Consider the following 22,736-nt stretch of genomic DNA (forward strand, 5'->3'; position numbering starts at 1 on the left):
GAACTATATATTCTAACAGATATTTTCTTCTCCAAAGTTGCAACCTGATCTGATAGTGGAATGTGTCCACAGAGTCCCTCTGGCAAATCGTACATCCTGGCAGGAAACCCAGACCCATTTTAGTCAAAATACTTTTCAAAGGACTGATTGTGAGAGAAAAGCAGGCACACTCCAATACTAAGATACATAAGTACAGCTGTTTGAGGACTATAGTCTGGACTTACAATAGGTAAAGCAGCAATTCTGGGACATAAAAAAACGCCTATGTTCATATGGAATACAATATACACTGACTAGTTATTATTCTTCAGAAGAGCAAACCAGATAACTAGACTCTCATTAATTCAAAAGTTTGTTAATTAAAGTGGAAAAGCACAAAAAGGTGTCAATTACATTTACCTTTAACATAAATGAAACCTCAAACTATCAATAGTTCTTGCACTGGACTCCCCTCCTGAAGCAGCAAAATTTATTTTCACGAAACAGGGTATTTTTTTCTACTTTGTAATATCTACAAGGATCAGTGAAACATGGAGAAAGTTGAGCGACCCATGGAGTACTAGTTTTTATATTTAAAGAATGCATAAATTTAAGGAGGGATTAGGATACAAACAGTACTTTTTGTGAATTTATAAAAGAGAAAGTTACAAAGGTGCTATTTTAAATATATAGACGGGAAGGTTTTTTGTTTTTTTTTAGAACAGTCTTTTCTCCTGTAGAGGAGTTTTTCCCTCTTCCTTTTGAAAAAGAGTGAAACCAATGATAGTACTATAAAGCACTGTATGTAAGCGGATGTTTGGAGCTTTGAGGTTTTGTTTATATTACAAGTAAATGTAATTGACACCTTTGTGCCTTTCCTCCTTAATTAGCAAACCTTTGAATTAATGAGAGTGCACGATATACACTGCTACACTCAGCCAGATAAGCGTGGGAGGAAGGGTATGGGCTGGGGCATCTCTGTCGCCAGATTTCTTGTTATTGCATTCTTTTTTACATACTGCTTCACAGTAAAATAAGAACACTGAAATTAGTGCTGTGCCGAATATTCATATTCAATTGGATAGTGCCCCGAATACATTATTCGTATTTGGTGAATAATGATTTAAATTCATTTCAAATACGAATAATACGGGACTCTACTGTGCTAAATCCTACTGAAATTAGCACGATCTCCGATTTCACATTGCTTCTTTTATTAAAGCTCGATGCCCATTATTTGTATGTGGTATTTTTCATAATTCGAATTCGGCTGAATAGTTCTAATCTTCCAGCATTCAGGAATCTACCGCAGGTTTGACTAAGGAGGGAATCATTGGCGGCTGACTCCTAGGTAAGCAGAACGAGATTCTCAAACCCCTTCCCCCCTAGCCTTCAATATACTCCCTTCCTCTAGATGCTCCCAGAACCCACAACTATTACCCCACATCCACAAGGTCACCATACCAACCAATACACACCCATGTCTGTGATTCTGCTTCACCCCACAGGTGACAGAGGATACAACCCCCTCCCCCCCCCAGTGAACATGGACCATGACTTCTATAGTCCTGCCCCCAAAATGAAACAAAGGAAGAGCACAAGAAGAGGCAAGACTCACTTCAGATGTCTGGACCGTTCTGGAAGGTAGCTTGTCTACGGCCCTGAAAAGGTTGCCAAAATTTTCATGGCCTGCTGCACAACCTGCCTCCTCAAAGAAGCCAGGCCCTGGCAAAGGAGGGACATGAACCACTGCAACAACCGACAGACCCATAGGATGAGGTGCCCACCCCCAGCCCACAAAGCTGAACAAGGAGCACACCAGCTGGGGGTCCGTGCCAAAAAAGACTCACTCATTCTGACCAATTTTCAGTAAAGGTAAGTGCACTATTTATTTATGCACAGCACCTCTAACATCTCCCCACCACAACCACCCCTCCTCCCTTGCACACACATACCCCCACCCCATCATTCCAGCAAACAACCCCTCCCCCTGCACACATCCCTGCCCCCCCCCCCCCCCCCCACAGTCATCCCTTCCCCTGCACGCACACATACTCTCACACTAATCTCAATCAGGATTTCGGTCAAATCACAGCACCGAAACTGTTCTAGTGTCCGCGATGAACTCATTTAAACAAGCAATTGCAACTGGTAACAACATACTCCTCCTACAATTCGACATGTCCAGTGCCTTTGACATGGTTAATCATGAAATATTATTACATACACTAGAATACTTCGGAATAGGAGGTACAGTTCTCAAATGGTTCAAAGGATTCCTGACCACGAGATCATACCAAGTAACAACGAATGCGGACAGATCAACCCCATGGACACCTGAATGCGGAGTACCCCAAGGATCCCCCCTCTCGCCGACCTTATTCAACCTGATGATGATACCTTTAGCCAAACTGCTAGCCAATCAAAACCTCAATCCCTACAGATGACGTCACAATTTACATTCCGTTCAAACATGATCTAAATGAAATCACCAATGAGATCAACCAAAGCCTCCAAATAATGCACACCTGGGCAGATGCATTCCAACTAAAACTTAACGCAGAAAAAACACAATGACTTGTACTCACCTCACAACATAACACAAACTTCTCCACCATAATCACACCATACTGTTCTCTTCCTGTCTCACAAAACTTGAAAATTCTTGGAGTCACCATTGATCGAAACCTCACTCTCGATGATCACGTGAAAAACACAACGAAAAAGATGTTCTATTCCATGTGGAAACTTAAAAGAGTAAAACCTTTCTTCCCGAGATACATCTTCCATACCCTAGTACAATCACTGATAATAAGTCATCTGGACTACTGCAACACACTATATGCGGGCTGCAAAGAACAGACTATCAAAAAACTCCAAACTGCCCAGAATACTGCTGCTTGACTCATATTTGGAAAAACTAAATATGAAAGTGCAAACCCCTTAAGAGAGAAACTCCACTGGCTCCCAATGAGGGAACGCATTACTTTCAAGATCTGCACGATTGTATACAAAATCATTCACGCAGACGCCCCAATCTACATGCTAAACCTTGTGGACCTACCTCCAAGAAATGCCACAAGATCATCCCGCAAATTCCTCAACCTACACTTCCCCAGTTGTAAAGGACTAAAATACAAGCTGATGCATGCCATCACCTTCTCATACATAGGCACGCAATTATGGAATGCATTGCCCACAGACCTAAGAGTAATCGACGAAACAACTATCTTCCGCAAATCTCTGAAGACATTTCTCTTCAACAAGGCCTACAATGAGAACCTTTAGCCACACTAATCCACCTCACCAACCCAATCAGATAAGAAAGCCCACTTCGATACTCACCCTAATCACTCCCTCCCTTCTTCTTTCTTCCCTTACTTAATCTCTGCACAAAACTAAATATGTCTGTTATCCTGTAATGACAATATTACAAAACTATGTAAGCCACATTGAGCCTGCAAATAGGTGGGGAATGTGGGATACAAATGCAATAAATAAAAATAATAAGAATACTCTCCCCCTCTCCTCAGCACGGCAATTAGGTGGTTCATAGCCCTACCTCATCCTCCCCTCACCCGTCTTCTTTGGGACCACCTCTCCCCGAGCTTCTGATGATGGCCAAGGCTTTGTAGGAGCAGAAAGTGTGTCAGAGTCTTCCCCCGTGGGGCTCCCTCTGTCATCACAGTCATCAGTCCATCCTGCTGCCTCTGCTGCACCCTGGAAATCTGGCTACCTGACTGACCACATGGTTGATCTGCTGCTGGGCCCAGCACCCAGCAAGGAAGTGTCTGCTGTCCCTGAGGGACCTGGCCTCATGGTTGTCCCATGATCACTGTTATCAAGCGGCCCCAGCACCATTACCTCCTGCACCAGTTCATGTGCTCCACTAAGGACTAGGTCTAGAATTTTTCCTTCGCTCATCAGCTCCTGTTCCAGCTGCTCCATAAAGCCGTCCATGATTTTGTCAAGGAATTTTACCTCCCTAGCGTGCCCTGATGTTACATTTACACAGTCAATATCGTGGTAATTGAAATCACCCATTATTATTGTGTTGCCCAGTTTGTTTGCGTCCCTCATTTCCCAACATTTCTGCATCCGTCTGTTCATCTTGGCCAGGCGGACGGTAGTACACTCCTATCACTATCCTTTTCCCCTTTACATATGGAATTTCAATCCATAGGGATTTCAAGATGTTTTTTTTTTGCTGCAGAATTTTCAATTTATTTGATTCAAGGCTTTCCTTAATATACAATGCTACCCCTCCACCAATTTGATCCACCCTATCACTACGATTTAATTTGTACCCCGGTATGACAGTGTCACACTGGTTATCCTCCTTTCACCAGGTCTCAGAGATGCCTATTATATCTAATTTTTCATTTAGTGCAATATATTCTAACTCTCCCAAATTATTTCTTAGGCTCCTGGCATTCGCATATAGACATTTCAAACTATGTTTGTTGATCCTATTTACATCATGCTCAGTACTTGACAGTATTAATTTGCAATCTTTTGTCTGATATTTATTTTTATTTAAGGACACCTGATCTACTACGGTCTCTTTTGCAATCTCACTATCAGGATACCCTATCTTGCCTGTTTTGGTGATTTTTGGTTTGTGAAAGACGTACCCTGAATATGGCTCTATGACATTGAGTTCTATTTATCAAGCAGATAAATAAGCTAAGTTGAACTGTTTTGATTTTCCACTGTTTATTGAAATGAAAATATACAGTATTAAATAAGTGGGTTAATTAATGAGGAAGTTTTTTTGTGCCGATGATGAAAGGTTCCAGCCATGGTGTAATGGCTTAAACTCACAAAAGTTCCTAGCACCTGGAAGCTCCTTGAGGCTTTTTCCTTCCTTTTTAACTCTCTTCTTATGTTTTGGAAGATAACTGATGATCTTGTAATTGTTTATGAGAACGTTACATTGTACTCTATAGGACAGGCTGTGTCAAAACTGTTGCTCATCAGTAAATGCAGGTTTCAGAAAATACATTTCTACATTTGCTTTTTCCTGGCCTTTGCTGTTCTGTATGTAGAACAAGAGTTTAGACAACTAGAAATTATTTAGCTCTCATAGGAGGCCTTTTACAAAACCTCACTAGCATTTTTAGCTCGCGGTAAAAATTTGCTAGCAGTAAAAACCGAGACGCCCATAGAAATATTATGGGCATTTCAGCATTTACCACAAGCTAAAAATGCTAGCACAGCTTTGTAAAAGACTGCCATAGTCAATTCAAGTCTCTCAGTATTAACGCTACAAAGCAGGAAAACACACATTTAAGTACATCTACTGCCCGGTGTGGGCATGATTTCATAGCTTTGTGGCTATCCAAGAAATCTTGCTAACCTGAGTAAAGATGAGTGTATCTGAGCTCCTACTGTCCAAGCTCAGTACAAAGCGGATGCTCTGGAAAAGCTCCTGGATGCTACAACGGAAACTCTCCTCCTCCATTCCACAGGTAGCTCTCGAGTACAGGATGCGGGATTGGATGATAAACTTGAACAGGTACTCAAGAGCCTTGAAGAAGAAGTGGATGGATAACAGCAGTGGAGAACAAAAAAGAAGAAAAGCTGTGAAATGTTAAATATGTATGTATATAGAGCATATAGATATGGGCGTGCACAATGTATATTACTTAGAAAATTCAAAATATCAGCAACAGTAGTACGAATTTGCAACATTATCAACAAAATCTTGTCTTAATCAGTATTTTTCCTCAACATTTACAGATATGACACCACCTAGTAAACTAGTAAATGAAAGCAGAAAAAGACCTGTACGGTCCATCCAGTCTGCCCAGTAAGATAAACTCATTTTACATGGTATGTGACACTTTATACCCAAGTTTGATTTGTCCTGGCCATTTTCAGGGCACAGACCGTAGAAATCTGCCCATCCATACCTATTCAGTCATGTGGAGGAAAGGAGAAACAGGAGTGACATGATACAGACGTTCAAATATTTGAAAGGTATTAATCAGCATACACATCTTTTTTGGAGATGGGAAGGTGGTAGAACTGGAGGACATGAATTGAGGTTGAAGGGGGGCAGACTCAGGAGTAATGTCAGTATTTTTTCACAGAGAGGGTGGTGGATATGTGAAATGCCCTCCTGCGGGAGGTGGTGGAGATGAAAACGGTAATGGAATTCAAAGATGCGTGGGATAACACAAAGGAATCCTGTTTAGAAGGAATGGATCTATGGAATCTTAGCGGACATTGGGTGGCAACGTCGGTATTTGGAGAATAAAACCGGTGCAGGGCGGACTTCTACGGTCTGTGCCCTGAGAAAGGCAGGGACAAATCAAACTCGGATATACATATAAAGTATTACATACCATGTAAAATGAGTTTATCTTGTTGGGCAGACTGGATGGACCGTTCAGGTCTTTATCTGCTGTCATTTACTATGTTACTATCCAGCTTATTTTTGAAAGAGAAAGACGCCTATATTTCGACCCAAATCGGGAGATGGGCGCCTTTCTCTCATGGGCGCCCAAATCGGTATAATCAAAAGCCGATTTTGGGTGCCTCCAACTGCAGTCTGTCGAGGGAACGAACAAAGTTGATGGGGGTGCGTCGGAGGTGTGGTGAAGGCGGGACTGGGGCATGTTTATCGGCCGAGGAGAGATGGGCGCGCTCGGCCGATAATGGAAAAAAGAAGGGCGGCAGTAGCGAGAATTTGGGCCGCTTTTTTTTACCCTTTTTTTTTCACGAACAAGTCCCCAAAAAGTGACTCAACTGCCCAGATGACCACCAGAGGGAATCGGGGATGACCTCCCCTGACTCCCCCAGTGGTCATTAACCCTCTTCCACCAAAAAAAAAGAACTTTAAAAAGTTTTTTTTTCCAGCCTGTATGCCAGCCTCAAATGTCATACCCAGCTCCATCACAGCAGTATGCAGGTCCCTGGAGCAGTTGTTAGTGGGTGCAGTGGACTTCAGGCAGGTGGACCCAGGCCCATCCCCCCCCCTTACCTGTTACACTTGTGCTGGTAAATGGGAGCCCTCCAAACTGCCCCCAAAACTCACTGTACCCACATCTAGGAGCCCCCCTTCACCCATAAGTGCTATGGTAATGATGTAGAGTTCTGGGGAGTAGGTTTTGGGGGGGGATTTGGGGGGCTCAGTAAGGGAGCTATGGAGTTGGGAGGTATTTTAATTTTTTATTTTACTTTTTACAAGTGCCTCCTAGGGTGCCCGGTTGGTGTCCTGGCATGTGAGGGGGACCAGTGCACTACGAATCCTGGCCCCTCCCACGACCAAATGCCTTGGAGTTGTTCGTTTTTGAGCTGGGCGGCTTCGGTTTCCATTATCGCTGAAAACCGATATCGCCCAGCTCAAATCCACCCAAATCCGATGCATTTGCCCGGCACCAACCGTATTATCGAAACAAAAGATGGACGCCCATCTTTTTCGAAAATACGGTCTGTCCCGCCCCTTAGCGGACCCGTCCTCGGAGATAGTTGCCCATGGAGATGGGCATTCGTGTTTGATTATGCCTCTCTATGTAAATTGAGATGGTGCATTTCCCGATGGCGACCCCCATCCTGTTGGAATCGAAAGAAACAAAAAGCTGAACAGACTGTATGTGAGGCCTTGTCCGCTCCATGTAGTAGGCCAATGCTCTGTTGCAGTCCAAGGTATGCAAGCTGCTTTCCCCAGGATGGGCATGAGGTTGGGGAAAGAATGTTGGCAAGACAAATCGACTGGTGCAGATGGAACTCCAACACCAACTTCGGCAGGAACATAGGGTGCGTGCGAAGGCCTACTCTGTTGTGGTGAAACTTAGTATAACGAGCATCCACTACAAAGGCCTGAAGCTCACTGACCCTACGAGCTAAAGTAACAGCCACCAAGAAAATGACCTTCCAGGTCAAGTACTTCAGATGGCAGGAATTCAGTGGCTCAAAACCCTTACAGAGCTGGTCTTGATAAGTGTAGAAGGTACTCAAGCAGGGTCTGTGTAGGATAAGTAAGAGGATCTGGGCCCTGCTCTCATACTAGATGGAAAACCTCCTCCATTTAAAAGAGTAACATCTCTTAGTGGAATCTTTCCTGGAAGCCAGCAAGACTCAGGAGACACCCTCCGAAAGACCCAAGGAAGCAAATTCTAAGCTCTCAAAATCCAAGCTGTTAGAGCCAGAGACTGGAGGTTGGGATGTAGAAGCAACCTCTCATTCTGAGAGATGAGGGTCGGAAAATACTCCAATCTCCACAGGTCTTCAGAGGATAATTTTAGAAGGGCAACCAGTAAGGCTCGATAAGAATCATGATTCCACTGTCTTGCTTGAGTTTCAACAAAGTTTTCCCTACTAGAGGTATCGGAGGATAAGCATATAGGAGACCTGTCCCCCAACTGAAGAGGAAGGTATCCGAAGCTAGTCTGCCATGGGCCTGAAGACTGGAACAGAACTGAGGGACCTTGTGGTTGATCTGAGTGGCAAAATGATCCACCGAGGGGGTGCCCCATGCTCGGAAGATCTTGAGGCCACACCAAAGTGGAGAGAGCACTCGTGTGATTGCATTATCCTGCTTAGTCTGTCAGCCAGGGTGTTGTTTGTGCCGCCAGATAAGTGGCTCAAAGGAACATGCCATGTAGGCGAGCCCAATGCCACATCCGGACAGCTTCCTGACACAGAGGGTGTGATCTGGTGCCCCCCTGTTTGTTGATGTAATACAATGGAACCTGATTGTCCTTTTGAACTACAATTTTTTTGATGGGACAGCCGATCTCTGAAAGCTTTTAGAGCAGTCCAGACTTTTCTTATAGTTTTAAACTGAAATTTTCTCTAGAAATAGGCATTTTTCCAATAGTTTTAAACTGAAACCTTTTCTAGAGGTAGAAACTAAACAATCAAAAACTCTTGTTCTAAAAGGCAGTTATTTTCTGTCCCTTGGCTGCTGGAGAGGTAGCTCATCCAGCAACCTCAATTAAATGTTAATTAAGGTGTGGGGAAGTAGAATACTTGCATAGGTTGCTGAGTCAGCTTCAAAGAGCCTGTTTAAAAAAGGCCCCTTAGATTCAAAATTATATAAAGAGGAAAGGTCCCACTGAACTTTCTTTCTGAGAAGTTCCAAGAGAAGAGGTCATTTCTCTGGTAAGTGAACGCTATTTTGCTTTGTGCTTTGGGAACTTAAAGATTGGGGTTTAAAGGAGGAATTGTAGGTTAGGGTTAGGCAAAATAAAAATATAAAAAGCAAATTTTATCAACTAATCTCCATAGTCTTTTCCACTTAGTTTTAAAAACTTTGTATCGCAGCATTAACAGAAAGAATCTAGCAGGCACTGCAGGATCCAGTTTAGTATTAAGGGGGAATAAAAAGAGAGAGAGAGAAAAAAGCAAGCATCATTAACTAGTTGCCATATGGGCTTATTTTTGAAAGAGAAGGGCACCCATCTTTTGACACAAGTCGGGAGATGGGCGTCCTTCTCCCAGTGTCGCCCAAATCGGCATAATCGAAAGCCGATTTTGGGCACCCTCAACTGCTTTCCGTCGCGGGGATGACCAAAGTTCCCAGGGGCGTCAAAAGTGTAGCGAAGGCAGGACTGGGGCGTGCTTAACACATGGGCGTCCTCGGCCGACAATGGAAAAAAGAAGGGTGTCCCTGATGAACATTTGGCCGACTTTACTTGGTCCTTTTTTTTTTTACGACCAAGCTACAAAAATGTACCCTAAATGACCAGATGACCACAGGAGGGAATCAGGGATGACCTCCCCCTACTCCCCCAGTAGTCACTAACCCCCTCCCACTCTAAAAAGAAATGTTAAAATATTTTTTCCAGCCTCTATGCCAGCCTCAAATATCATACCCAGCTCCATGACAGCAGTATGCAGGTCCCTGAAGCAGTTTTAGTGGGTACTGCAGTGCACGTCAGCAGGCGGATCCAGGCCCTACCCAGGCTCACCCCCCCCCCCCAACCTGTTAAACTTGTGGTGGTAAATGTGAGCTCTCCAAAACCCACCACAAACCCACTGTACCCACATGTAGGTGCCCTCCTTTATCCCTAAGGGCTATGGTAGTGGTGTACAGTTGTGGGGAGTGGGATTTGGGGGGAGGGGGTTTGTGGGGCTCAGCACACAAGGTAATGGAGCTTTTTTTGAAGTCCACTGCAGTGCCCCCTAGAAATAGGCATTTTCCCAATAGTTTTAAATTGAAACCTTTTCTAGAGGTAGAAACTAAACAGCCAAAAACTCTTGTTCTAAAAAGCAGTTATTTTCTGTTCCTTGGCTGCTGGAGAGGTAGCTCATCCAGCGACCTCAATTAAGTGTTAATTAAGGTGTGGGGAAGTAGAATACATGCATAGGTTGCTGAGTCAGCTTCAAAGAGCCTGTTTAAAAAAGGCCCCTTAGATTCAAAACTATATAAAGAGGAAAGGTCCCACTGAACTTTCTTTCTGAGAAGTCTACTTCTATTCTTGAGGTCCTCCACTTTGTCCAGCAGGTATTGAGTATCCTCTCTGTCTCCCCGCATTCGCTGTTCCAATGCCTGCAATGCCTCCACATTTTCCTCCAGGCCCAACTCCACCTCCACTACTCGGGTGCCTAGCTCCACCATTTCTCCTCTAAGCTCCGCACCTAGGGAGGCTATATCTTGACGCACCTCTTTCAGATCTTTCAGGTTCGTGCGGCTCTTCTGGAACCAGGTGCAAAGCTTTGCCCAGATTTCCTGCTGGGGTAAGTTCTCCATCACGTCTCCTAATATATCTGCTACCTCTTGGCTCGATTGCTGCGCTCCGCTAGGCGTGCGCCATTTTCTTCCTGTGGTTGGGCCGCCTTCGCCTCCTTGCGCTTGAACGCATATGCCTGCAAATTGGTCGTTTTGGTGCTCCCAGATGCCATCATCGCCTGCGCCCCACTCTCGCACCACTTATTCCTGGGGTTCGCTATTCTGTGTGTTGTTATTCACGCTTTTTTTTATTGCTTCGTGTTGCTGCTTAGGAGCTCCCGTCTCAAGCCGCCATTTGTGCCGCTGACGTCATTTCCTCATAATAGGCATCTCTGAGACCTGGTGGAAGGAGGATAACCAGTGGGACACTGTCATACCGGGGTACAAATTATATCGTAGTGAAAGGGTGGATCGAATTGGTGGAGGGGTAGCATTGTATATTAACGAGAGCCTTGAATCAAATAGATTGAAAATTCTGCAGGAAACAAAACACTTCTTGGAATCACTGTGGATTGAAATTCCATGTATAAAGGGGAAAAGGATAGTGATAGGAGTGTACTACCGTCCGCCTGGCCAGGATGAACAGACGGATGCAGAAATGTCAAAGAAAATTAGGGACGCAAACAAACTGGGCAACACAATAATAATGGGTACTATTATCCCGGTATTGATTGAGTAAATGTAACATCAGGGCACGCAAGGGAGGTAAAATTCCTTGATGAAATCAAGGAGAGCTTTATGGAGCAGCTGGTACAGGAACCGATGAGTGAAGGAAAAATTCTAGACCTAGTCCTTAGTGGAGCGCATGATCTGGTGCGGGAGGTAATGGTGCTGGGGCTGCTTGATAACAGTGATCATAATATGATCGGATTTGATATTGGTTTTATTTATTTATTTGTTGCATTTGTATCCCTCATTTTCCCACCTTTTTCCAGGCTCAATGTGGCTTACAAATATTTGAAAAATACAAATATACAAATATACAGACGTTCAAATATTTGAAAGGTATTAATCCGCAAATGAATCTTTTCCGGAGATGGGAAGGCGGTGTAACAAGAGGATATGAAATGAGGTTGAAGGGGGGCAGCCTCAGGAAAGATGTCAGGAAGTATTTTTTTTACAGAGAGGGTGGTGGATGCTTGGAATGCCCTCCCGCGGGAGGTGGTGGACATGAAAACGGTAACGGAATTCAAACATGCGTGGGATATGCATAAAGGAATCCTGTGCAGAAGGAATGGATCCTCAGAAGCTTAGCCGAAATTGGGTGGCAGGTGGGGGGCAGAGGGGTTGGTGGTTGGGAGGCGAGGATAGTGGAGGGCAGACTTATACGGTCTGTGCCAGAGCTGGTGATGGGAGGCGGGACTGGTGGTTGGGAGGCGGGAAGTACTGCTGCACAGACTTGTACGGTCTGTGCCAGAGCCGGTGATGGGAGGCGGGACGTACTGCTGCACAGACTTGTACGGTCTGTGCCCTGAATAAGACAGGTACAAATCAAGGTAAGGTTTACACATATGTTTGTCTTGTTGGGCAGACTGGATGGACCGTGCAGGTCTTTTTCTGCCGTCATCTACTATGTTACTATGTTACATGGTACCATAATCGGCATTAACCGATTTCGGTATGAACAAATACAAGTAAGTATACATAGGAAATCAAATACGTTAACACTTAACTTTAAAAAAGGAGACTATGATAAAATGAGAAGAACGGTGAAAAAAAAACTTAGAGAAGCGACTGTGAGGGTCAAAAATTTACATCAGGTGTGGATGCTGTTCAAAAACACCATCCTGGAAGCCCAGGCCAAATATATTCTGCGTATTAAAAAAGGAGGACGGAAAACCAAACGACAGCCGGCGTGGTTAAAAAGTGAGGTGAAAGAAGCTACTACTACTACTACTACTTATCGTTTCGATAGCGCTACAAAGCATACACAGCACTGCACACCACACACAAAAGACAGTCCGTGCTCAAAGAGCTTACAATCTAGATAAGACAGGGAAACAGACAGAACAATTAAGGGTAGGGAATAAAGAGATGAGGATAAAGGACAGGACAAGTGAGTTAGGAGTCAAATGCAGTGGTAAAGAGGTGGGTTTTGAGTTTGAACTTGAAAACGGCCAAAGACGGGGCTAGAAATATAGACTCGGGAAGTCTATTCCAGGCGTGAGGTGCAACGAGATAAAAGGAATGGAGTCTTCAATTAGCAGTAGAGGAGAAAGGGAGAGATAAGCGAGATTTATCTACAGAACGGAGTACTCGAGAGGGGACGTAGGGGGAGGCAAGAGTGGAGAGGTACTGGGGAGCGGCTATTAGAGCTAAAAGAAAATCCTTCAGAATATGGAAGAAGAAACCGACTGAAAATAATAAGAAACAGCATAAGGAATGTCAAGTCAAATGCAAAGCGCTGATAAGAAAGGCCAAGAGGGACTTCGAAAAAAAGATTGTGTTGGAGGAAAAAACATATAGTAAAAATTTTTTTTTAGGTATATTAAGAGCAGAAAGCCAGCAAAAGAATCGGTTGGACTGCTAGATGACCGAGGAGCAAAAGGGGCAATCAAGGAAGACAAAGCCGTAGCGGAGAGATTAAACAAATTCTTTGCTTTGGTCTTCACCGAGGAAGATTTGGGTGGGATACCGGTGCCAGAAATGGTATTCGAAGCTGACGAGTCGGAGAAACTTAATGAATTCTCTGTAAACCTGGAGTATGTAATGGGGCAGTTCTACAAACTGAAGAGTAGCAAATCTCTTGAACCGGATGGTATTCATCCCAGAGTACTGATAGAACTGAAAAATGAGCTTGCGGAGCTATTGTTAGTAATATGTAATTTATCCTTAAAATAGAGTGTGGTACCGGAATATTGGAGGGTGGCTAATGTAACGCAAATTTTTAAAAAAGGTTCCAGAGGAGATCTGGGAAATTATAGACTGGTGAGTCTGATGTCAGTGCCAGGCAAAATGGTAGAGACTATTATTAAGAACAAAATTACAGAGCATATTCAAAAGCATGGATTAATGAGACAAAGTCAACATGGATTTAGTGAAGGGAAATCTTGCCTCACCAATCTACTACATTTCTTTGAAGGGGTGAACAAGCATGTGGATAAAGGTTAGCTGGTTGATATTGTGTATCTGGATTTTCAGAAGGCGTTTGACAAAGTACCTCATGAAAGACTCCAGAGGAAATTGGAGAGTCATGGGATAGGAGGTAGTGTTCTATTGTGGATTAAAAACTGGTTAAAAGAAAGAAAACAGAGAGTAGGGTTAAATGGTCAGTATTCTCAATGAAGAAGGGTAGTTAATGGGGTTCCCCGGGGCTCTGTGCTGGGACCGCTGCTTTTTAATATATTTATAAATGACCAAAAGATGGGAGTAACTAGTGAGGTGATTAAATTTGCTGACGACACAAATTTATTCAAAATCGTTAAATCGTGGGAGGAGTGTGAAAAATTATAAGAGGACCTTACAAGACTTGGAGACTGGGCGTCTAGATGGCACGTGACGTTTAATGTGAGCAAGTGCAAAGTGATACATGTGGGGAAGAGGAACACAAATTATAGCTACGTCATGCAAGGTTCCATGTTAGGAGTCACGGACCAAGAAATGGATCTAGGTGTCGTCATTGATGATACGTTGAAACCTTCTGCTCAGTGTGCTGCTGCAGCTAAGAAAGCAAATAGAATGTTAAGTATTATTAGGAAAAGAATGGAAAACAAAAATGAGGATGTTATAATGCCTTTGTGGAGGGTCACGTGATGCGCTGAGAGGGTGAGACGTGTGTCTCTGCTCTCCGAGGCCCCAACGCCCTTTCCTGCTCAAAAAACCTCTTTTAAGATTATTGCAGCAAATTTAGCGGTCTGATCCAGAAAGTTAAGGCGCTCATGGATAAGATTATCAAAACGCCGGCTAAAACCATGCCTTCGAGAGGTGCAAAACGGGAGGAGAAGACGCGCGTGGTGGGCGGCAATGCGGAGCTGACCCCGCCGCATGGCGGACCAATCTTCACGGCAGAGCAACTCTCGCAGCTGACGGTGGCAGTGGCGCAAGCACTGGATCCGCACCTAGATAAAATATCAGACCAGATCGCAAGTTTTGAGACCCTGCTATCGGAGACTACGCAGCAGACTGGAGAACTAGAGCGCAGTGTGTCAGAGCTGGAAGACGCTAACACCCCAGCTCAACAAAAAGTGAAACAGCTGATATCCACAGTAGACGCTCTAAACAATAAAGTAGATGATTTAGAAAATAGAGCCAGGCGCAGCATCATTGGGTTACCTGAATTGGTTGGAGACTCGGTGTTGGCGACAGTGCTGGAAAAATGGCTTATATCAGAATTCGCACTATCAGGTCACGCAGGGGCGCTGTGCCTAGAGAGGTTACACCGTGTGGGCCGCGTTCAAGATGGCCGCCAGGTCCCGCACGCTGTAATCCTGAAAGTGCATAACTCTCTGCACAATATGGAAATTCTACCGGGATACCGTTTAAAGCGAGAGGATACCAGATACAACGGACAACTCATCAGAATCTTCCAGGATTATTCTGTTTCTCTGCAAGAACACAGGAAGAAATTTACCCCGCTGTGTCAACACAAAATTGAAGATACAAATCAAGGTAAGGTATACACAAGAAGTAGAACATATGAGTTTATCTTCTAGGGCAGACTAGATGGACCGTGCAGGTCTTTTTCTGTCGTCATCTACTATGTTACAATGTATGCTCCTATTCCTGTGCTGAAAATTCGCCATGAGGGACAGTGGAGATCATTTGATGTGGAACCCTCTGCAAAAGAATATATAACTGGACTGGAGAGCCAGTTGAAAGGGCAGAGTGAAGGACAGTCGGGAGAGTGATATATGCTTCACTGATGCAGAAGAAAACACAAGCTGAATAGTGGTAATGTGGCTGCTTTAGCTATATATAGAAAGAGGTGAGGTTTTTTCATTGCAATGTATAACGAAGAGGGGGTGGGGGGCCTCGTGCATGGTAGGGGCTCTCAATTCTTTACGAGGGGAGGATGTTTAGGATAGTGGGGTTAGAAAGAAGTTTTATGGGAGTTTAGATGGGAGGGGAGGGGTTGTTGGGGGGGGGAGGGAGAGAGGGGGAGAGCAGAAGGCAATTCACAGACGTACAGATTCATCACAAAGCAGAGGATAAAGGGGTAGTGAGTGTGCACTGGAAAGCTGGGTGGGCTACATGTATGACGAGGTTTCTCTGGGGTGAGGCTGGGAGCCCTGGAGAAGATCTTAAGGAGAACAGTTTAAAGAAAGATGTGGATCATAGATTAGTTCTCAGTTTGGTAAGGTGTGCCTGGTCTCTTGAAATATGTGTGGTATAACCTCCCCAATTAAGAGAACAAACATTCTATCGGCCCTAAAACGCCATGGGGCTGGAATTGCCTGTCTGCAAGAGACAAGGCTCTCCCAGGAGGAACACGAGAAATTAAGGCGTCACTGGGTGGTGGAGGTGTTCTACCCTCCGGCCACAGGCAGGCGGGGAGAGGTAGCAATCTTGATCCATAAGGCACTGATGTGTAAGGCTAAGATGGTGTTTAAAGATGGAGATGGGAGATATGTAGGGATACAGCTGAATCTCCAGGGGAGAGAAATTCTTCTTGTATCTGTTTATGGCCCTAACATTCCTGACAAAAGATTTTATGCTCAGTTGTTGGCCCATTGTCAGAAGCACCCGGCTCTCCCATTAGTATTGGCAGGAGATATGAACCCTAACTTGACAGGTCAAGGCAGTCACAAATGAGCTCTGAACCAGCTGTGTCTCTCCTTGAATCATTTTGACAGAAAGCAGGACTGGTACACCCGTGGAGAATTTTACATGGAGAGGAGAGAGATTACACACATACCTCTACAGCGCACCACAAACAGTCACGTTTAGATTACATTTTCACATCCCAAGGTATGTTTCAGTTGGTGACAGATGCCACAATCGGCCCGGAGGAGATCTCAGATCATTCCCTCATCTGGGTAGATGTAGAGACAACGGCATATTTCAGACAGGCACCGGGGTGGAGGTTCCCAGCATATATATTTTCCTCCCTTGATTTTAAAGATTATTTACAGAAGAAATGGGAGGAGTTTCTAGCTCATAATCAAGAGCACCTAGATGACCCGGCACTATTTTGGTCGACAGCCAAGGTAGTGTTATGGGGGGAATATAATAGCATACATATGCAAGCGCAATAGGCAACTAGCGCAAGGAATTGTGGAATTAGAACGAAAGCTCAAGGCGGCAAAGAGAAGATATGTTAGATGTCCAATGCAGACGCAATATGAGCTCCTCACATCGACGAGAGTGGCGCTGAATAGCTTACTAAACGAAAGAACAACTCGATCTCTATTATACAGGAAGTATAAGTTACATAAGTCTAGGGATAAAGCAGGAGGGATGCTAGCGCGTTTAGTGAAACGTACACGGAAAACACATTTTATTGCAGCAATATGCAAAAGCCCAGGGGTGACAACAACTAGACTAGAAGAGATCGTGAAGCCCTTCCAGCATCATTTTGCCAACCTATACAAAAGGGGAGCGGGAGGAAGAAGGGGCACGAGAATCTATACGAGAATACGGGTGTCGATCTTCTTGGAGACAACAGGGACCGATAGAGCGGACGCCCAGTTCCTAACGAGTACTGCCTTGAGTACCTCATGAAGCGGAGCTGTCACAGCCTTAGGAGGCTGTGACTATACTATAGTCCAGGACCTCGAGCATCTTGGCCCTGGGCTAATCAGCCATTTGTAATCCGTTAGGTTGGTCCTGAGCCCTTGAGCCCCGGGCGAGGCTCGCAGATCGCAGACCAAGGCCGGGGGGAGACCGATCCACCACTGCACGCCCCCCAACTACCCAACCCCTAGCCTACCCCTCCCACCAGCACCTCAGGCATACAAGCGGGCCTCGCGGCCGAACCGGAACCCAGACACTCAGAGCCACTCGTACGGACCTCACGGCCGAACCGGAACCCAGACACACCCAGGGAGGGGGAAAAGTGTTACGATTGTGGCTGTGACCTCTCCCAGACTTACCTTATTCTGGTGGTCAGCTTCTGTGCTGGCTTCTTTTCTTCTTTCTGTGTTGCTAGAGCTGGCTCTGTGTCTGTGGGCTGGCTGCTCCCAGCATGAGTCTAATTGCTTTACTATACTGCAGCTGTGTGTGTTACCTGAGCTAGCTGCCTCTGTGTGCTGGTTGCTTCCAGCATGGCTCTAATTGCTCTGCTATACTGCAGCTGTGGGGGTTTAGCCTGAGTTAGCTCTAGCTCTGTTTCAGTATGCTGCCTGCCTGTGTCTGGTAGTGGTGACATCATCAGGCAGGGCCTTGATAAGGAAGTGGTGTTCTTCCCTTCAGGGACTTTGCAACGTTTGCTTAGTCGTTTGCTTTAGGTCCAGGTTAGTGGTAGTGCAGTGTGCACTTTTGATCTGTGTTAGCTTCCCTGCTTTTCCCTTGTGGCTCCCCTGCTTTCCCTTTGGTGCTTTGGAAGCACTTCTGTGATTGGTGCTTTAGTAGCACCTCTGTGTTTGATGCTTTAGAAGCACTTCTGGGTTTGGGGCTTTGGAAGCTCTGTTGTGTTTAGTGCTTTGGAAGCACTGCTGTCTTCTGTGTTTAGCTTCCCTGTTTTTTTTCCCTTTTGGCTCCCCTGTCTTCCTTTAGTGCTAGGAGCTCTGCTGGTAGTTTGGTGCTTAGGAGCACCGTAGTTAGTTTAGGGTAATAGAGCTGTTGTGCTTGGTGCTTAGGAGCATCTGTGCTAGTTTGTGTGTTTAGGTTCCCTGCTCTTTCCCTGTGGCTCCCCAGCTTTTCCTAGTGGTGCTATTGGTAGCACTTCTGTTAGTATAGGGCTTAGGAAGTCCTTTCGTTGGTTTATTGTTAGGAACACTTTTGTTGGTTTCTGTTTGGAGTTCTTCTGTTGGTTAGGGCTTGGGAGCACTTATGTCAGTTTAGGATTTAGGAGTACTGCTGTTTCCAGCTTGTTCTAGTCCTGGTCCCTGTGTCATCCAGTATCTGGTAAGTCCTGCCGGCCACTCGAACCCAGGGGCTCAACCCTTGGGGGGGGCAGTGGCTAAGTGCAGGTGAAGCTGTACGGACCAGTCCAGGGTGTTCCAGTCCAGGGTGTTCCAGTCCGCTGTTTCAGTCCTGTGTCCTCCAGTCCGGGGGATTCCAGTCCAGTGTTCCAGTCCAGTGTCCTCCAGTCCGGGGGATTCCAGTCCAGTGTTCCAGTCCATGTGTTCCATTCCTGTGTCCTCCAGTCTGGGGGATTCCAGTCCATGTGTTCCGGCTCGCTGGGTGGTGCCTGCAGTCCCTGCTGGTGCCGGTGTGCTTGCCCAGCGTTGGTTGGTGGGTTTTGCCTGCTGCTGTCACTCCTCGTCGGCAGCCCAAGGGCTCACGTTTGCTCCAGAGCCCGGCCCCGTGGGCTCTGAACCTGAGAACCTGACAAAAAGGAACACAGGAGTCCCCCCGGGACCCCAAGGTACCAGCCATGCACTGTACCCCAGCCACAGGGCAAGGGCAAGCAAAAGAACCAGAGCAGGGCCACACCCTCACAGGGGACCAGCGCAGGACCGGGGAACTAAAACAGGAAGCAACGCGAATCCACAGGCGGATGTGGGGACAACAGCCCAAATGACTTCCCCTGACCCGGTGACCCCGCAGCCCAGGACCCCCACCCTAGGGCAGAAGGGAGAATGAACACACCAACCCCACAAGACAAAGACAGGAGCAGTAATCAAAAGGGTAAACTAGGCCCCAACCAAATACCAGGGGAAAGACAAAGCAAAAGAGAAAGGAAACCTCTGACAGAACACCTAGAAGACAGAGGCAGAGCCACAGTACACAGGGGGTTAAACTTACTGAGCCAGAAAGCAGGGACACCAGGGAGAGAGATCCTTAAGTAAACAAACCACCAGAGAGAAAGCTGCCGACTCAGCTGGTCGGCAGCTGAACGGGAGCACAGCCCCCCACTGAACAAACAAGCAGCTGGCTTCCCACAGAGACCTGCAAGCAGCGAGGGAAAGCCCAGATGGAGACACGTGAACTGACTACACCCACAAACACACGCTGAACCAGCTATCGCAAACCAAGGGAAGGGAAAGAAACACTGAACAGGAAAACACAGATCAAAGCCAGAGCACAGCACAACGTTCTGGCAGAGAACTGCCCAGGCGTTTAGTCACAAAGAAATGTAAAGCCAAAGCAGGGAAAGCAGAAACATGCAGGCTAAAGTACTACCCAATGACGTCAGTACAAACCCTGACAGCCAATCAGGAATGAAGTCCACCCCCTTCCCCTGCCAGCCCGGCAGAATCATAACACCATTTCCCTCACAAAAGATGGGAAAGAGATGCTGCCGGGTGGAGTAGGATCTCAGCTGCTTAGAGACAATCACATCGGCATCTCCTGGATGGAGAGCGGACTTCCCAGCACCAATGCTTCTTTGGTGCAGTGTCCCTTGGGGCCCTGGAGCTCCCAGCACCATGAACTGAGGGTGACAGGTGATGGTGCTTCTTGGCCTTCGTCTAAAGTACGTCACCCATGCTCCTCGGTGTCGATGAGGACAATGTCAAATCTTCATGTTGCCTCGGGGTTGGGTCCAACGATTGCCAGTCCCGGGGGACCTGCACAGCAGGAGGCCTCGAGACAGGTGAAGACCCACTCGATGCCTCACTGCTCCCAGTGTCTTGAGGTCTTGAAGGAGCCATGCTTACCGATACTTCCAATTCTGGTGCGACACTCAAGATCGATGGAAGGAACTTAATATAAGTACATAAGAATTGCCAAACTGGGACAGATGAAAGGTACAGCAAGCCCAGCTTCCTATTTCCAATAGTGGCAAATCCAGGTCACAAGTACCTGGCAAAATCCCAAAACAGTACAATACATTTTATGCTGCCTATTCCAGAAATAAGCAGTGGATTCTCCCCAAGTCCACTTTAACAATGGTCTATGGACTTTCCTTTAGGAAGCCATACAAACCTTTTTAAACCCCGCTAAGCTAACTTAGGATGTGTGCACAAGACCACTCTGTTGCTGAAGCACTCTGTGTAAGGAGAATTAGCAATTAGGGCCTGGAACTTGCTAACTCTATAAGCTTAAGTAACTGCCACCAAAATAGTTCCTTTTAGGTCAGGTATTTCAGGTTGCAGGTATCTAAGCACTCAAAAAAAAAGCTTTTATCAATGAGTTAAAATGACATTCAAGTCCTTTGATATTGTAGGAAGCTTAATGGGGAGGTTGACCAATTTAACACCGATTTTTAAAAAGGGTTCTGGGGTGATCCGGGAAATTACAGATCGGTAAGCCTGACTTCAGTACTGGGCAAATTAGTGGAAACTTATAAAGAATAAAATTATGAAACAGAGACTCCATGGATTCAGCCAAGGGAAATCTTGTCTCACTAATTTGCTTCATTTCTTTGAAGGCATGAATAAACATGTGGATAAAGGTGACCTGGTTGATGTAGTGTATCTAGATTTTCAGAAAGCTTTTGATAAAGTTCCTTATAAGAGACTCCTGAGAAAATTAGTCATGGGATAGGGAGGCAATGCTCTGGTGTGGATTAGGAATTGGTTATTGGACAAAAAACAGAGGATAGGGTTAAATGGTCATTTCTCTCAATGGAAGAGGGTGACAGTGGAGTGCCACAGGGATCTGTATTGGGACCGGTGCTATTTAACATATTTATAAATGATATGGAAATCAGAATGACGAGTGAGGTGATTAAATTTGCAGATGGGACAAAACTATTCAAGGTTATTAAAACACGTGTGGACTGTGAAATATTGCAGGAAGACCTTAGGAAATTGGAAGACTGGGCGTCCAAATGTCAGGTAAAATTTAATGTGGACAAATGCAAGATGATGAACATTGGAAAGAATAATCGGAATCACAGCTACCTAATGCTAGGGTCCACCTTGGAGAGGGGGGAGGGGGGTCAGTGCTAAGAAAAAAATATCTGGGTGACGTTGTAGAAAATAAGTACATAAGTAATGCCACACTGGGAAAAGACCAAGGGTCCATCCAGCCCAGCATCCTGTCCACGACAGCAGCCAATCCAGGCCAAGGGCACCTGGCAAGCTTCCCAAACGTACAAACATTCTATACATGTTATTCCTGGAATTGTGGATTTTTCCCAAGTCCATTTAGTAGTGGTTTATGGACTTGTCCTTTAGGAAACAGTCTAACCCATTTTTAAACTCTGCCAAGGAAACCACCTTCACCACGTTCTCCGGCAACGAATTCCAGAGTTTAATTATGCGTTGGGTGAAGAAACATATTCTCCGATTTGTTTTACATTTACTACACTGTAGTTTCATCGCATACCCCCTAGTCTAGTATTTTTGGAAAGCATGAACAGACGCTTCACATCCACCTGTTCCACTCCACTCATTATTTTATATGCCTCTATCATGTCTCCCCTCAGCCATATCCTCTCCAAGCTGAAAAGCCCTAGCCTCCTTAGTCTTTCTTCATAGGGAAGTCGTCCCATCCCCACTATCATTTTTGTCGCCCTTCGCTGCACCTTTTCCAATTCCACTATATCTTTCTTGAAATGCGGCGACCAGAATTGAACACAATACTCAAGGTGCGGTCGCACCATGGAGCGATACAATGGCATTATAACATCCTCACACCTGTTTTCCATACCTTTCCTAATAATACCCAACATTCTATTTGCTTTCCTAGCCGCAGCAGCACACTGAGCAGAAGGTTTCAGTGTATTATCGATGACGACACCCAGATCCCTTTCTTGGTCTGTAACTCCTAACGTGGAACCTTGCATAACGTAGCTATAATTCGGGTTCTTTTTTCCCACATGCATCACCTTGCACTTGCTCACATTAAATGTTATCTGCCATTTAGCCGCCCAATCTCCCAACCTTGTAAGGTCCTTCTGTAATTTTTCACAATCCTGTCGCGAGTTAACGACTTTGAATAACTTTGTGTCATCAGCAAATTTAATTACCTCGCTAGTTACTCCCATCTCTAAATCATTTATAAATATACTAGTAAAAAAGGCCCGTTTCTGACACAAATGAAACGGGCGCTAGCAAGGTTTTCCTCGGAGTGTGTATGTTTGGGA

General features: G+C 45.4%; 1 protein-coding gene across 1 annotated transcript in view; it reads right to left on the reverse strand.

Annotated features, from left to right (window-relative positions):
- DOCK3 (dedicator of cytokinesis 3) overlaps nt 1-22,736 on the reverse strand; it is an 873,576-nt gene that overhangs the window by 489,520 nt on the left and 361,320 nt on the right. The window contains exon 23 of the mRNA XM_030206787.1: nt 5,339-5,509. Within this exon, the coding sequence (XP_030062647.1) occupies nt 5,339-5,509 (171 nt within the window). The remainder of the gene's footprint in view (nt 1-5,338; nt 5,510-22,736) is intronic.

The sequence above is a fragment of the Microcaecilia unicolor genome, chromosome 6 (genome assembly GCF_901765095.1).
Source record: "Microcaecilia unicolor chromosome 6, aMicUni1.1, whole genome shotgun sequence".
Lineage (NCBI taxonomy): Eukaryota > Metazoa > Chordata > Amphibia > Gymnophiona > Siphonopidae > Microcaecilia > Microcaecilia unicolor.